At 33.6% G+C, this 17,214-nt stretch overlaps 1 protein-coding gene across 5 annotated transcripts; it reads left to right on the top strand.

Moving 5' to 3' along the window:
• Positions 1 to 5,843: 5,843 nt before the first annotated feature.
• LOC100806083 (serine/threonine-protein phosphatase 5) lies at positions 5,844 to 16,517 on the top strand. Of its 5 annotated transcripts, none has more exons than XM_003551860.5 (14): positions 5,844 to 5,984; positions 6,981 to 7,138; positions 7,336 to 7,505; positions 7,595 to 7,666; positions 9,819 to 9,969; positions 11,941 to 12,114; positions 12,998 to 13,106; positions 13,195 to 13,312; positions 14,244 to 14,391; positions 14,739 to 14,987; positions 15,149 to 15,274; positions 15,357 to 15,457; positions 15,916 to 15,990; positions 16,167 to 16,517. In XM_003551860.5, exons 2-14 carry the CDS (start codon positions 7,069 to 7,071, stop codon positions 16,224 to 16,226), a joined length of 1,623 nt encoding a protein of 540 aa, XP_003551908.1. In that variant the 5' UTR covers positions 5,844 to 5,984; positions 6,981 to 7,068; the 3' UTR covers positions 16,227 to 16,517. The 5 variants fall into 5 exon arrangements, with proteins under 5 accessions (XP_003551908.1, XP_040868051.1, XP_006602234.1 ...); XM_006602171.3 differs by having other exon boundaries at positions 5,858 to 5,984; positions 6,978 to 7,138; XM_006602172.4 differs by lacking the exon at positions 5,844 to 5,984 and adding an exon at positions 6,029 to 6,149 and having other exon boundaries at positions 6,978 to 7,138.
• The last annotated feature ends 697 nt before the right edge of the window (positions 16,518 to 17,214 follow it).

The raw sequence follows: 17,214 nt of genomic DNA, 5'->3' as shown, positions 1-17,214 counted from the left end.
GGCTTAAAAATTTGAACCGGGATCCCAAATTAAAATGGGTGAAGGAATGAGTGAATAGAGGTTAGTGTTGCAGAAGTTGAGCCATTTTGCTGCGTAAAAGGTGAGGAGGAAGGAGTGGTTGAGCTCCTCACAGTGGCTGAAGTGCTCTTTGCGAACTCGACGAATGATGATCCCGCGACGGTCAGAGGACACGTGGGGGTTGCTGTTAGCAAGGAGGGAAACAACCACAATGGGAAGCGAACTCGACAAGGTTGTGGGGGGCGACTGTATGGGTGCGAAAAATGGAGGTGATGGCGGAGGTGGCGGCAGAGGTTGCGACGGAGGCGGCATGGCTGGCGGAGGTGGCATGATCGTGGTTGCGATAAGCGTGGGTGATGGAGTCGGCTTGAGCGGCAGAGGTGGCGGCGGAGGCAACGACAGAGTCAGTGGCGGAGTCCATGGCAGAGGCAGTAATGGTGCAGGACTTGGTGGTATGGGTGCGGAGCATGAAGACTGAGGAAGGTAGTGGTGGCCGGGTCGCCGAGGTAGTCATAGGAAAAGGGCGTCCAATTGGGAGTCGAGGCGGCGTGTAGTGGCATCAAGTTTGGCCAGGACAGCCTCGAGGCAATCCTCGCTAGTGGGAGAAAAGTCATGGTGGGTTGGAGATTGTTGTGGATGGCAGTGGTTTGGGCTGTAATGACATCCATGGAAGGCAGCCATGGAAGGCGGCCATGGGAGGTCAATGAAAGCACCAAATGTTACGTGCTGCACTTGTTGCTGAACTTCGAGGGTAAACACCTCCAAAAGAAGAGGAAGAAGAGAAGAAGAAGAAAGCTAAGGGAAGGAACTTTGCTATTTCTCATTTATTCATGATTCATGTTGTTATTACATATTCCTATTTATATTGAATTCTATACAACTAATTTTGGCATTTTGTGCTTTTCTAGAATATTCAGAATTCAGGAATTGGTTATTCTTGTCCCCTAAAGGCCAACATCGAATCTTCCATTCTGTAAAAGCGCTCCTACACTACCCCTGCTTCAAATGAAATCACTAAGGTAAGCAGGCCTCACAATTCTCCTTTTGTTTGTTGTTGTTTGCACCCGTGTGTTTGTTGCCCCTGTGCCCCCTTCTACCTATCAGTTATGTTGGTCAAGAATTTGCATACTTGGGAAGGGTTGATGAATGGAGCAACAGGTACAGTAGTGGGGTTTGAGGAGGCAATGGATGTTGGTGACATGTACTCTGATAACCGGCTGCCAATAGTCCAATTTGATTCAAGAAAAACTTTTACCTTGAAACCAACAGAGTGGCAAGTAATGGATAGAGATAAAACTGTTGCTAGGAGGAAGCATATACCAATTATTCTGGCATGGGCTCTGAGCATCCACAAGTGCCTAAGAATGACCTTAGACAAAGCTGTGATTAACATTTATTTTGTACAATAAAATTAATATGAAACTAATTGAAAAAGCAATTATATCAATTTAATAATATAAAATTAATATATATTGAGTTGGTTCATGAACCAATTGAATCGAGCTATACATAGCTTAAGTTCAGTTCGTTTATTTAATGAGTTCAACTTTTAGTTCAAGTTCAACTCATTTGGTTTATGAACCAAGTTCAACGAGTTAATTTTCAAATCGAGTCTTAAAATATGTTCGAGATGGTTTGATTCATTGCCAACCCTGTGGAGCAAAACATTAATAGGGTGACAAAGAAGGGTGACAACCAGTCAATGGGTCTATGCTTCGGACATGTAAATTAGGGGTGTAAGCAAATTGCACCAAATCTGCGAACCCTCCCAATCCAATTCAACCAAATTAGATTTTTGTGGGTTAGATTATATCATTGGGTTGAATTGGTTTTATTTTAGTGAACCCAATTAAAATTGGATTGGGTAACGATTTTGAAGTTTTGAACTTGACCAAAACCCAATCAAACCCGCATATAGTAAACAAACATATAACAAAATTCTAATTGTATACTAAATGGTAAATACTAATATAGAAAACCCTAAAGTAAGTACTCATACAAATTTTTTTTATCTTTTCTTTATTATATTATTTAAGACTTCTTTGTTTTTATGATTAGTGATTACTATTGACTTAAGTATTTTTAGTTATAAAACTATGTTATAATTTATGAATATTGTTAGTTTTAAATTGGTTGAATTTTATATTTTATCATTATGAATGAGTTACTTAAATTGATTATAGGTCTATGGTTTATCTTTTTCTATTCAAAGAGCAATCGTGAAACTAGTTTTTAAAAATATCTCTTCTATTTTTTTAGTTTGAGAATTTTCTTTAAGACCTAAAGATGTGAGACTTTTTTGGTCAAACTTCAACCCGATAACCAACTCAATCCATTCCAATTAAAGCGGGGTTGGATTGCATTGGATTGAGTTGCAAGAAAATAAAAGGTAAATCCAATCCAATTAAATTTAATTGGATTAAATTGAAAAATTAATCGATAAAACTCAACCCAACTCGGGCCACTTACACCCCTAATTGTAAACGAGTGAAAATAAAATCAAATAAATAATAAAATCCAACCTTATTTAAAAGTGATAGGAAGGAAACTTAATAAATATTTTAAGAATAAAAAGAAAATAAAACATAAAAAGCTATAAACAAGTATTTTAAAAACGCTACTTAAATTAGCATAATTTAGAAAACACTATAAACAATTAAAAAACTTGTTCATCAAATATTAATTAAGGTGAATTTGTTTAAACTTAAAAAAAACAATTAAAGAAATACTTTTTTAAGAAGTATATAGAATTTGTTTTTTTCAACATAAAAAAGAAGCAAAACACTATTTATTTTAAGTAAAAAATTTATAAACACATTAGAAAATCATAAAACTAGTTATTTTATTTTTAAAAAAAAATACTTATTTTAAAAATAAGTTTAAACAAGATATTATCAAATAAACTTTTTCGGCCATTAAAAAAAAAGTTAGAATGTAAATAAAACAACCTGCCAAACATAACACGAACATGAATAGATAGATCCCTGCTCAATACTATTTTTTTTTTTACTTATTTTTATAATTAGTTATCTGCTCCCATATTGTAAATTTTAGTATTCACTAAGAAATTGCTCAGGATTTTCCAAAAATAACTAAATTAAAAACAAAAAGATAGCATTTTTTTTAAATTACTGAATTAAAAAATTATAACTATAATATTTTCAATTTGACTAGTAAAATAATATCAAAATCCAAATTTCTCCCGCAATCAACTTTCTTACAAAATCGAATAGGATTTAATACCGATAATTTGAAATGTCGTTAATTACTGATAAGATAAATAATAAAATCTAAATTAACAATTTGAAATTTTTGTTACAAATATAAGATGGAAGAAAGAAAGAAAAAAAGATAGAAGAGTGACACCAGTACCAACGTTACAAGTTACAAATACAGGCAATATTTGTAACGGGTAAGAAAGATAAGATGAAGAAAAACACAACACCCCATATAGAGGGTGGTAAAAAAGAAAAGATACAAACATGTATTTTAATCCCACAAAAGAAGCAACTAATGGATCCCTCTTGTATTGTAGGGTTCATAGATCAATCCTGAAAAGATGCAGAAAATCCCTTTGCTTTAGCCATAAGCCACATTCGATTTGACTGTGATCATGTCCATGAAATATTCCCAAAAAATAATCACTAAGCAGTAGTTAAAATTAAATGTTCACAACAAAAAAGAAAGATGTAGTACGTACCATATTGCTCATCTGACAATGACAATCTCCAATCCCGTATCCCATGAAATTATTTTTGGTTAGAGATACATGTCTAAGAGTGAGTTGGGATGAAAACTTTGAAACTGCAAATGCATTTGATTTTTTTGGAAGCACATCCATTGCAAAGAACAACCTGGGTCGCCAAACGCTAACATGAAAATAAACTAAAGAAGGTTTCAAATGAGAGGTATATAAGAAAAATGAATAAATGAGAATAAGAGAAGAAGCTAATTAATGTGGGAGAAACGATGCTTGCAAATTTGTTGAAACCAGACTTGAAAACTGAATAACTACAACTCCTCATCTTCTGGTATTTGGTAACTGCACAATAAAACATTCACGGTCTCATTATATTTTTTTCTTTCATTCATTCCCACTCTATTTCTACATGTATCTAGGCTCAATTTGTTTGGTTGAAACCATTTTTCTCTTTCTACATTGCAATGAACTAACCGGATGATTTTCCCATTGTTATATCTATATGTTTATTTTTGAAATTTAAAATGCAAGTTACAATGTTGAAGACTATGATATTGTTGTTTTATTTTCATTTCTTTAACACTTTTGAACACAGTGTGTTGTAAGTCGTAACCATCGTAAATGCACCTCCCATCTCTGCATGGACGACAAAACATCTATCTTTGGCAAAGGGAAAGGAGTGGGAATCATGAGAAATACAAGCAAGGATTATGGGGGAGTTTTTCTAATTTTGCTTTTTTTTTTTCCAAAGAGTTATATTTAATTTGGGCTGTACATGCCAAATCGAATCTCATTTTTTTTTAATGTAATTTGTTAGTCATAATCAGCAATAAAAGTTTCTCGGGATTAACATCATTTATGTGATTGATGCCCAATGAAGACACATGTTACGAAGGTGAAGTTATTTGGAGGTGGTGGCTTTGGCCATTTATTTTCTCCAATTATTTTATGTTTAGTTTCCATTTCAAATAACATACCAAGCAAAATAAACTCTCATCTTATCATGAATTCAAATTTCTCTTCAAGTGGAGGTGATGCTTAAGCAATAAGAGTTTGACCTCTTGATCGTAGCTTTAAGGTAAATTAATATGGTGATAGAATTTAAATTATTGACTTATTGTAATTTAATTTATTTTGGTGGGAAATGATACTATGACATAATCATGAACTTATCTCATTTTCTTCAAACTTATGTCCCTCTTTCTTTTTTTTCTTTTTCTTTTTAACTTCTCCTTTGTGATTGAGTTTGATCTATGTTTCTTCTCTTATTTTTCACAAGTCACTTTATTTTATGTTTTAAAAAAAATTATTCAAGAAACATAAAACATATTTTTAATTATATTTTGTTTTACCTTTTTATACAATCTTTTAGAAATACAAATACAAAATATCTTTCCGCACCTAAATGACTCTTAATTTTTGTATTTTCTTCATGGAGTGGTGACAAAGCCCAAAGTTAAACACGGATCAAAACACGTGCTATTAAAGTTTTTTTATACTGCTTAAGTCACGTCTAATAAAATAATTGTTAAAATATGTCAATTTCAGTAAAAAAAATATTAAAATAGAAATGCGGATATTCATGGAGAGCGAGACTTTTACTCTATTTTGCTCACTCTTTCAATCGAACGTTCTTACTTTTTTTATGTGCATCTTATACACCCTTACAACTAGTTCAAAAATTTCTCCTTCAACCACCTCAAACTACCTTCCTTCTTATTTATTTATACGCTTGATTTTCTTAATCATTTATATATTTTTTTTCTCTTTCTCTAAATTAAATTTCAATAATTTGTCAATGGTTACAAATAATATTACATTATGATTTAAGTTATTTACCGTAAATCTCAATTATAATTTATATGTTTAAAGATACTTATTTATTATGATTTCAATTCTAGCATAATTTGTGTACATTCAAACCCATTTTTTATTATAAATTTTAATTACATAAAATAAATATTCATCATATATATTGTATAAGTTAAAATACTAATCATAAAGATTCTAAAATATACAATTATATTATTATTATTATTTTTAAATTCAAATCAACTTTAGTATTTTTAGGAGTTCAAAAAAAAAAAAAAAGGATAGCAAGTTGAGGTAGCAACTAGACAACTAGAAAGGATCTCTTAAAAAAAAAAAAGTCCATGAATTAGGGTGGGTAGGGAGAGAGAAGCGCTTGTGTTGTTTTTGTGTCTCATAAATCCCACACTCAGTCACTATTCCTCCAGCCTCCACCTGCTGAAAGAAACTCCTAATTGTACGTACCCTAACCTCTTTCTATCTTCTTCTTCTTCGCATGTGCAAGTAACCCACCCACAGATCCTCTTCTTCTTCTTCTTCTTCTTCTTCTTTTTTTTTTTCTTCCTATTCTCTTCTTTTTCTTCACTGTGCTGTTTCTCCCCAACTACCCCTTGACCTTCAAGTTAGCTTCTCCCACTTATTGCTACCTTTCGCAACAACTTCTGCAATCATTTTATTTTATTTTATTTATTTGCATGTGTAGCGTTTATTTTTCCTCACCCTTTATAACTTAGTTTACAATACGTGTATTGTGAGTAATGTTATTGCCTATGGGAACTTTTTTTTTTTTTTGTTTTGTCATGGGCAAGTGTTTCGGTGTGTGCATGTGTAACTATTAAAAAAAATAAAAATTAAGGGTGCCCTTTTATCAAGTTTTGACCTTTTCCCTTAAATCTCTTGTTTTCGGGGTTTGCTTTGTGTTTTGAAGCCCTTTGGATGTAGTTGATTTTGGAGAGTTAATTGTTTGGGACCTTGGTTTTGGGGAATGGAAAATGCGAGTTTAATCGTGAGGGTGTTGTGTTTGAAGTGGGAATTGGAGATGTTGATGATAGTGATAGTAATGTGATTGCAGTGATTGGACTTTTAATGTTTACATTAGGAGAGAGAAAGAACCTTCATATTGTAGCTTCTGTGTTTAAAATTGGTTTCCGTTATGAATTAGGGAGATTGGTATTAGATATAATAAGTCACGAATGTGAAAAGCTATGTATTCATATTACAAATACATGCATAATGTATTTTTCCACCTTTATCAATCTTTGCAACACTGTAATTTTGTAGGATTTGGTAATTTAAAAGTTAGCACAGTGTAAAGTAGATGCTTCTGAATTTTGATATAGTTCCTTTGCTAGTTTTTTTTTATCAGCAGTTCCTTTGCTAGTTGAGTATTGCCGTGCCGGTTATTACTATATTGCTAATATTTTTTTTTCTTTTTTCTGTTTGATTGTAGCAGGTCAATTGTTGTAAAGAAAAGAACTGAAAACACTGACACTGTTATTCTCTGAATTTTCTCACCATCTACAACTGAAGTTTTAACCAATATGGAAACTGAAAAGTCTAATGTTTCAAAGGCTGAAGAATTTAAACTCCTTGCCAATGAAGTGTTCAATGGTAATTAATACTCAAACAATTTCTCTGTGTTGCGATTCATTTACTTTCTTCAACATTGCAGTGAAATTTCTGGTTAACTTTAGCTTAAATGAATTATTGATCTGACTCGATTTTAATAAGCAGACTTTTATTGAGATGCCATTGCTTTAACATATTTCTTTGTTAATACTTGCTGATCTTGTGAGTTCCTTTTCCAGCTCGAAAATACTCCCAAGCCATTGATCTATATACACAAGCAATTGAGCTGAACAGTCAAAATGCAGTTTACTTTTCTAATCGTGCCTTTGCCCATCTTCGGCTTGAGGAATATGGTAGTGCAATACAAGATGCCACAAAGGCTATTGAAATTGATCCTAAATATTCGAAGGTGCTTTAAGCCCAAAAACATCAGAGGCTTTCTTATATTTTTATTTATCTTTAATAAAAACAAGCCCTGATTATGGTTTATTGTTATAGGGTTATTACAGGCGAGGCGCTGCTCATCTTGGACTGGGGAAATTCAAGGAAGCACTGAAAGATTTTCAGCAGGTAACTATGTGCAACTATAAGTGTTTGCTATTTTATTGTCTTTAAAATATTGGGATGATGGAGCCTGGGTTGAAAATATCACTGATTAACTTGCAAACTAAACAATTAACGTTTGTCCAAATTATGAGCTCTGTTAAGAAAGAAGGAAAGGAGGGAAAGGTCACGGGTTCAATCCCTCCTGCTAACAAAAAACTAACAATTAATATTTTCCGATCCAAAAAAAGAAAAATAACATTAAAATCACCACTAGCAGCACCCGCCTCAGTTCCTCAGACCCACAATAGAACCACCAATCACTCACTTACCCAAACAGTGCCAAAACAAAACACTAACAAATAAATGCAGTACTCAGACACTTGACAAGACTCGGATGGGTATCTCACAGTAGCTGAGCTAGCTGCATTTACAGAACATAGCTCATAATTTGCAGCAAGCAGGACTAACATCTTCCACCCGGAAGATCTAAATACAGCCAATAGGGCTACGTATCTCACAGCTGATCAGAGGGCAGAGGTTGTGAAGATAGTTCCCATCACCAAAATAAATCCAATAATCACAAAAATCAGATGTGAGATGCAGCAGCTTAGCTCAGAACTCCTTTCTGTATTTGAGTCTGGCTTCCTGATTTTTTTAATGCTGTTGGTCCTTCATTCTCTATCTTGCAAGAATCTCTCTGTACACACCCACATTTCTCTCCGCCATTTCTACTCTTTCCTTCATCTTCAAATTCTGTATACCAATTGCTGTTAATTGGAAACAGAAATAGGTATTATATATGAACTATACTTTGTATGTTCCTGTCCTAATATCAGTGATATCAATCCAGAAAATGGGTTACAGCTACTGTAAAAGGAAGGGAAAGGAAGACTGAGTGGAAAAATGATAAATGTTGCACATTATTTTGATGGATTTGCTCCCATCCCAAATTGACACTCAATTCTTGTCACCCCCATTCACATTCCCTTTTTTCCCTTTTATCATGTTATTTACGGAGTATACATGATATCTCAGCAACTATAATGAATATTAGACTAAAGTACACACCATTGAAATCAGTAAATAACATGGTATTCTCAAATTACATCTGCTAATGATTAGTAAGTTCAATGTGAAGTTGGCCACTTAAAGCGTCCATATTTTATAAAGAAGAAAAATTCAACTGTCTTGTATTCTCCTCCACTATAAGATTTACAACATATATTTATGTAACAAATAGCACTACAGCATATACATTTCTACATGCTAGAAAATGAAGGATGCTTCATTATTTTAAATTCAAAGTTTTGCTTGATTATTATTTATCAATCTGCAAATTACATTGTAAATTCTTCTAGTATGCATACTTTGGTCTTGTATTTGAAAACATGCACAAATATTTATATTCTAAGTGGTTGTTATCCTTCTAATGAAAGCTGCTGATTTTGTCCAAGCTAGAGAGTTAGGTACACCCAATGTGTGTGGAGAAGGAATAGAAACATTAAGAAATTTGAGACATTAGTGGTAGTTTCGAAGAAAAGTAGATTCTGTGTAAGTAATGTTTGCGTTGCTTTAGACGAAGGGATTATCCCCAAGGTTTTACATTCTGGTTATGGTTGTGTATCTTTTGTTGCAGTTGTGGTAGTTGGTGGCTGAAGTGGGCCAATGTGGTCTGCAATTGCAGCCTAATACTGTTTCAGGGGCCAATGCAACTGAAATGTTGCACACTTGCAGCTGCATCCTGTAATGAGCTCTGCAATTTAAACAATTGATGCTTACAATTCTCTCTCTTCTTTTTGCGAGCCCTTTGTTTAATTAGAAGTTGTTCTGTCTACTCACTTTCTAACACTAGAGTCTAGACATGATTTTTTTTTAAAACTTGGTAGTTCTAATGTTTATTGGAATTGTTGGAATCTGAAATTTTTTCTTGGCATGCACCCTTATTGAAATGTTCTCACATGAATTGGCTTAAGCTGATAATTCTTGTCCTTTAATATAGTTATTTGTTGCTGCAACTTCTGTTTTAATATGCCTTGTTTGGGATATCTCTTAACCCAGCATCTACTTTTAGGTTTTCACTTTCCTTCAAAGTAACACTGACTACCTCATTCTTATTGTTCTGTAACATATTGTTTCAATGTGCAAACATTTTGTTTAATATACTTTTATTGAATAGGTCAAGAAAATGTGTCCAAATGATCCTGATGCAACAAAGAAATTGAAGGAATGTGAAAAAGCAGTTATGAAACTTAAATTTGAAGAAGCAATTGCTGCACCAGAGTCTGAAAGGCGTTCAATAGCTGAATCCATAGATTTCCGTACGATAGGTACTATTTTGACAACGGTTTCTTATGCTAGTGTCTTTTTTTTTATCACATGTTATGTTTTCCTCCCTCCCCTCATCCCTTGTGCCTATTTTTTTTCCTTGAAATTTTTACACTTTGTTTATTATTTCATACAGTCATGCTGTTATATCTCTTTACTTTTGTGTATTTTGGATGTGTGTATTCTAAGGGTACTATTGCAGCTTTAATTTTGTAAATCTTCAAATAATATATAACTTGCCCTTAAAAGAGTAACTGTAGTTTTGCTTGATTATTTGAAAGTTCTAACTTCTAATAGAATGTCTCCTGTTATGAATACCTTCTGACATTAAATTAGCAATCTTTCATATATAAATGCATGTTTTCAATGATCTTGATATCCTGATAAGAACCTTGGGAGAACCACACACCACAGAAGCTAGTTGTTGTAGTTGAAGAGCCCAAGGCCTAATCCCACACTAGAATCCCATACTTCTAATGTGGGATTCAAGTCCCATACCTTGTTTTTGGATCCTAATATATCGTCAATGTGCTAATGTGGAAAAATGGAGCAAATATGTTGTCATTTCGATAATCAAGTTATGCTTGAGATTTTCAGTTCTGCATCAGATTATATGATTGGATATGGTCCTTGGTTTTCTCCCCCATTTAATTGTGTTGATGGGTTTTCCTTCTCTGAACACATGGAATAAGATGCCTAACACTATCTTGTTTTGTTTCATTGCCTCTCTTTGTAGTGAAATTTGTATTGGCTACTGGTACTGTTTCTTTGTATGATAGTGGTCTTGGGTAGCAATGAAAAAAGTTCAACGGACCATTTTGCTATGAATTTGGGGATTTAATTTTTAACTTTCTAGGTTCTTGATTGCTTATGTACATCGTCATGGAAAATGTTTTCAATCTTAATAATAAGAAAAACATGAAGTGTAATGTTGATAAAGAAGGAAGGGCAAAATAGTGTAATATCATCTCATCTCAGTATACAAAGAAATGAAAACATCAAGATAATGCACCATCCAATACCTTTTTCTACAACCACAGGAACTGTAAGTCAGACAATTTTGGTGCATCCGTGAAAGGTTACGTCTTCTGTTTGTTTTTATTTCATTTCCTCAATGGCTCAAGAATCAAGAGTAAAGAACATCTTATCAATATGATGAGTATCTTTCAAATAAGTATTGGTGATGTATGATCTCATCTACTTTTGTATCTTCCTTTTTCATTTTTATTTCAACCATTCACAATTCACCATCCATTTCCTAGTTGGGAAAATGACCCAAAAGGCTGTCTCACCAATATGTTTTACTTTTGAGTTTATATAGTGCTTTTAATCAAATAATGACACAGTTCAACTTCAGGAACATACATAATTTCCACTGATAAAGAAGTTTCCATATCAGTTTGTATATTGATTAACCAAGAATCAAACTATTTTAACCAGTAATCTATCTATGTTTTGATGCTTGTTAACTGTAAGTAAATTATTGGTTAAGTTAATTTGATAGTTGTGTAATCAATATATGAACTAAAACGGAACTCTTCTTGCCAAGTCAAACAAATGGATCATTTTCCCTTCCTGTTTTCAACCATACACTTCAAATTAACTAAACCAATAATTTTTTCTTTTCTTCCTCCACCTTCCTTTTCATTGGTAAATGGCAATTTGGAAGACTAAAAGAAAATGAAAATTTTCGCAAGTTTGAGGAACATATCTTAGAGGTGACAAAATGTTTTAAAAATAATCATGTTGTATAGGTACCATACCCTTTCACCTCTAGGTTGATGCAATTGTTTTTTCCTCCCTGACCCAAATCAGTAGTGAATACTTTCTGGATTCCATCACATACCTTAATCGTTCTACTTTACCTCTCAAATCCCTTTTCATAAATTCTAGGGATATTTTATGCCTGTCTCTATGAATGTTTGTCGCACTTTTCTATAAATCATCACTTTGTATATATTGTATCATTATAGGAAAGGGCCGCAATTCTTCGGTGTCAACCGAAGTGGCCATAGCAGCAGTGACAGTAGCAGTTATGGCAGCAGCGGTGATGTTGTTCAGGACATCAAAGACCACAATAGTAGTTGCAATTGTGGTTGGTTTGCTGTTGCTCCTTGGGGCTTATTGGTGGAGTGGCCACAATACTGGTACATTTAGGAGTCTTTTGCATGATCTAGGTCTTAGCTTAAAATTAATCAAGACATAAAACTAATTAATCATAGAATGAACTTTAAAAACCTAAAAATTTCATTTTAAGTCGGATGAAATCATTATCAATAATGCATTAAAATTTAGTTCTTTACAATGCAACATAATTCCTTATATTGGCTATTTTTGGAGCAAGTTAATCACATGAAAAGCATCTCGTGTCTTTAAGATACTAGTTCCTTAGAATGTGCTTATTACCCTTGTTAGGCTTGCTAATACTAACTTAGGCTCATCTGTTTGGGCAGATTTCAATTTGGTATTTTCTCCAATAAGGAGAATAAGGATAGTAGGTGCTATTTATTTTCCAGTTTACTTGTAAGAGTATATTTTATCTAAAATTGTAAGAGGTGCAAGAAAGGTGGATAAGTCATCCCCTAAACTGACTAATAAAGAACAATGTACACGCTATGCTTATTTTACTATTTTCAGCTGCTTGCAATCTTGTTTGAATTATTTTTTGTTTTAGGGGTGTTCAATTGCTACCTGGATTGACATCTACAAACTTCCATTATTTGAAAGATTGTTGAGTATGTATTTATAGATGCCTTTGAATTTGATAGAGATAATGTAATTTCCTGATCTTCAACCCCTCCTCTTCTTTTCATTGGATTGTTAATTTCAAAGACCATTAACAACACATTTATTTAGTATGAAAGATGATTAACTGTTCTTGTTTGTGTTGTCGATGGTCTATAAAATCAATGACCTTTTTTTTTCTGATTTATATTTATATTTTCTTATTAAATTAGTTTCAAGTTCTACTCTATCATCTTATTTCACTCATGGACATAAACAAATTTTGGTGTTTCCTTTTAATGCTAGATGTTGAGCCACAATATTCAGGAGCAAGAATAGAGGGGGATGTTGTTACTTTGAATTTTGTGAAAAAAATGATTGAAGATTTCAAGAACCAGAAGTTCTTACATAAACGGTACTGAAGGAAAAAAAAATTCATTGTATATCTGTTTCTTGACAAGTTATTGAAGTGTCTTCTCTCTTGTCCTGCTTCAATTTTTTAGGTATGCATTCCAGATTGTATTGCAAACAAGAGAGGCATTGCAAGCTTTGCCTTCTCTTGTTGACATACATGTTCCTGATGGAAAACATTTTACTGTTTGTGGTGATGTGCATGGTCAGGTAACTGGTTTATTACAATAGTTGAATTGTTTATAACATTTTTTGGGTCACAGACATGATTTTGAACATAAAGGCAGCTGAAGTTGATAGGTGACTTTGGAATATGGTAAAGCATATTGTTGCTTCTATCTTCATGGTGTCTTCTGTTACTTTTAGAAGAAACCCATTTGAAATAATGATTTTATCCCTTATGAGAAGCAACTGTGAAAACCTGTCCTTTAAAATTCAGGCATTCATTTTTATCAATGATTGCCATTTGCCAATTTACAGCCTACAGGATCTACTGCACTCCTGTACAGGGCTTTTCCCATACATCTCTTACCAAAACCTTGGAAATGACATTAAAAACTAAAATTTGTTAATCAAATGCATTTGTAAACATCACAAAATAAAGAAAAACTACGAAAATAACTAAATGACCACTCCTACTATTGTGAAATAAAGCATCTTTCCTTTCTAGTGGTTTAAGATGGGGAGAAAGAACACACTGGACTTTGAAATTTAACAAGTCACTGCTTTACCAACTTATAAAATATCTTCATTTACTGTGTATGTCTGAATCATTCCTATTGTAGTGTTGGCACTTGGCACTGAAAAAGAAAGTAGGCTGTGCGAATGAGTAGGATGCTTGTGTGTAATTCTATGCTGGTAGTTTCTTCAATACAAAATAGACTCGTCAAAAGGAAGGAACTTAGAAAAAAGTGACATCTGAGGAAAATAAATTAGCCCATTTTTCATTTGAAAAACCAACCTCAACAATGCCATGCTCTGTGTTTCCTGAGTAACATGAACAGTAACAATCTTGCCATAAAATAAAAAATTGACTCCCATAGAAGGTCCTCCATCATTGCAGGGCATTTGTATTTTTGTATTTTTATCTTTAATTTTTAACTTTGCAAATTCATTATTATTTGTTTTCTGTCTTCTGCAGTACTATGATCTTCTGAATATTTTTGAGCTTAATGGGCTTCCTTCAGAAGAGAATCCGTATCTATTTAATGGTGACTTTGTGGATAGGGGATCCTTTTCATTGGAAGTTATCCTCACTTTGTTTGCATTTAAGTGCATGTCTCCATCAGGTAAACCCTAGATCTTCATGGGTAACTTTTGTTATCCTTTATTTGAGACATTATGAATTTAGGATCCTTAATCACCTGTTTTGATACTTTTTAACAACTGTTCGAATCAAAAAGACTTTTCTCTAACATATAAGTCGAAATTCATTACAATTCCTTTTGAAATTGACCCTTATAAATTGCAGTAATTACTTTTATGGTTTCAAGTGAATTGTATATTGTTGTTTGTGATGGGCTTTACTTGAATATTTTCTTCTTTCTTCACTTTATCTGGTTCTCTTGTTTGAGAGAATGCTATTTGTTTTTGTCTTGGCACATTGTAACTTGTTTTGTTGCCATGTGATTTTCAGCCATATATTTAGCCAGAGGAAATCATGAGAGCAAGAGCATGAACAAGATATATGGTTTTGAGGGTGAGGTGCGCTCGAAGTTGAATGAAACATTTGTCGAACTATTTGCAGAAGTATTCTGCTGTTTGCCTTTGGCTCATGTGATAAATGAGAAAGTTTTCGTAGTACATGGTGGTCTTTTTAGTGTTGATGGAGTCAAAGTCTCTGACATCCGATCAATTAATCGATTTTGTGAGCCTCCTGAAGAAGGTTAGATAAATCCTTTTTTGTTGTCTCTAATTGATCTCCCAGTTATCTGCACATATCTAAATCCCTCTAAACCTTCCATTCTTGCACTTCATAGACTAAACCCCTCTGGCTTTTTCACCCTTAGTATTTTAGTTTTATTTACCTATGTTTGGTATGTGTAGGGTTGATGTGTGAATTGCTCTGGAGTGATCCACAACCTCTCCCTGGAAGGGGCCCAAGCAAGCGTGGTGTAGGCCTTTCTTTTGGTGCAGATGTTACAAAAAGGTTTTTGCAGGAAAATAATTTAGGTATGTTTTGCATTAGTCTGATGTTTTATTAATGCTTATTTGTTCTTTAATCAGTGGCTTCACATAAATTACCAATTTACAGATTTAGTTGTGCGATCTCATGAAGTAAAGGACGAGGGTTATGAGATTGAACATGATGGTAAACTCATAACTGTGTTTTCTGCTCCAAATTACTGTGACCAGGTAACACATATCCCTTTTGCTACATTCTTTTCTATTATGGCATTTGCTTATTTGATTGTCTTGGAAGATTTGAGAGGAGCGAAGGGGGGCTGGGGGAATGGGATTCATGGATCCCAACCCAACCTCATGTTATGGAAAGAGGTGTTTTGTTGTCTTAATCATTTATATAGGGTCATCCCTCAGGTTGTGCTTTGTGTATGTAAACATATTATCGAGACGAGTTACAGGAGCGAGGTAATTAAGCATGTTGCCAGATTAACTAGGATGCTTTTCCAGGCACATTAAGTGTGTAAATGAAAATAACATTTCACTGCCAATCCTTTGGACATTTGTTGTTTGCATGGACAGTGTGCGTGACATGCTTATATTAATATCTAATCATTTTTCCTTCTATGAAGTATATTTTGATGTTGGTGCTAAAATCAACATTTTGTTGATTTTTTCATTGCATGCTGCAGATGGGTAACAAGGGTGCCTTTATTCGATTTGAAGCGCCTGATTTGAAACCTAACATTGTCACATTCTCAGCGGTGGTTAGTACCTTTTATGTTTGGAGTATGCTATGTTATATCATGTTTTGTCATCCTCAAAAAATTACCAATATGTTCTTTATTGATTTCATTTATGACCGTGCATATCTTTCAATCTGTATTGTTATATGGGGTTGACATACTTTCCTTGTGTCTGGTTTACTTTGTTGAATATGCAGCCACACCCTGATGTCAAACCTATGGCTTATGCAAACAACTTCCTCCGGATGTTCTCATAATTTATACAGCTGACTAGAAGAAGCCCAGAACTGCCAATGGCTTATGCTGTTTTGCAATGACTGTGTTATGCCCTAAGGGCAAGTTTAAGGTGGTGGCTAGCGAAGATTTAGTACATGTTGATCACTGTTATGTATAATATTTTTGGTTTAACATTTTATTAAAATTCATTTTTTCTCCCCCGTAATGTTACCCCTTTTGCTTGTGCCTTTTGTCATTCGGCGAACGAGTGTCAGTAAAATTTGCATCTTCTTTAGCTTTGTGAAACTCTAGTGATAATGCTTTACTTAAAACTGGTTACATGAATCACTGCTTAGAGGGACGCGAGACCATTTACTTTATGTTTCTGCCAGTGTCTAGCCGTTGAATTGAATGAGATATTTGTTTAAAAAATTGTTGGTTGTTTGTTTTACGGAAATAATTGTTTAATAATCAAATATTAAGGTATATATCTCCAAATTTGAGGATTCAAAAACCATTTTTTGAGGAATCAAATATTAAGGTATCTTTTAGATTTCCGTCTAAAACCTATTGCACTAATTTAAGTTTCACATATGTAGGCTAGAACAAATGAGCCTACAAGAATAGGCAAAAATCAATATGGGTTATTATAGGTTTTAAAATTATATTAGATTTCAGTTTAAAATCAATTAACATTTGAGACAAGATTTGAGACTTTCTAATAGTATATGAATATAAAATTTTAGATTGAAAATTTAATTAACTTGGCATAAAACTTGTTTTTTTTTATGTAAACTTGGGTGCACTCAGGGTGAATCATATGTACTTAGAACGATTGAGGGAAAGTAAATTCCAATTTTATTTTGCTTCTAAAGAAACTCCAAATGTTGTATGTGACAATGTGAAGACAATTTCAGTGAAGAAGGTGAACAAAGTTGGAAGATGTGGGGACTCTCAACCCAAGTGCAGTCCAACAGTGTAGTACATGCTTTGTTTTCCGGTGGATGAAGCTTGAATGGATGCTTGTAA

This window comes from Glycine max, chromosome 18, assembly GCF_000004515.6.
Source record: "Glycine max cultivar Williams 82 chromosome 18, Glycine_max_v4.0, whole genome shotgun sequence".
NCBI classification, from domain to species: domain Eukaryota; kingdom Viridiplantae; phylum Streptophyta; class Magnoliopsida; order Fabales; family Fabaceae; genus Glycine; species Glycine max.
The sequence above is the reverse complement of the archived record's forward strand: the minus strand, read 5'-3'. Positions and strand labels throughout refer to the sequence as shown.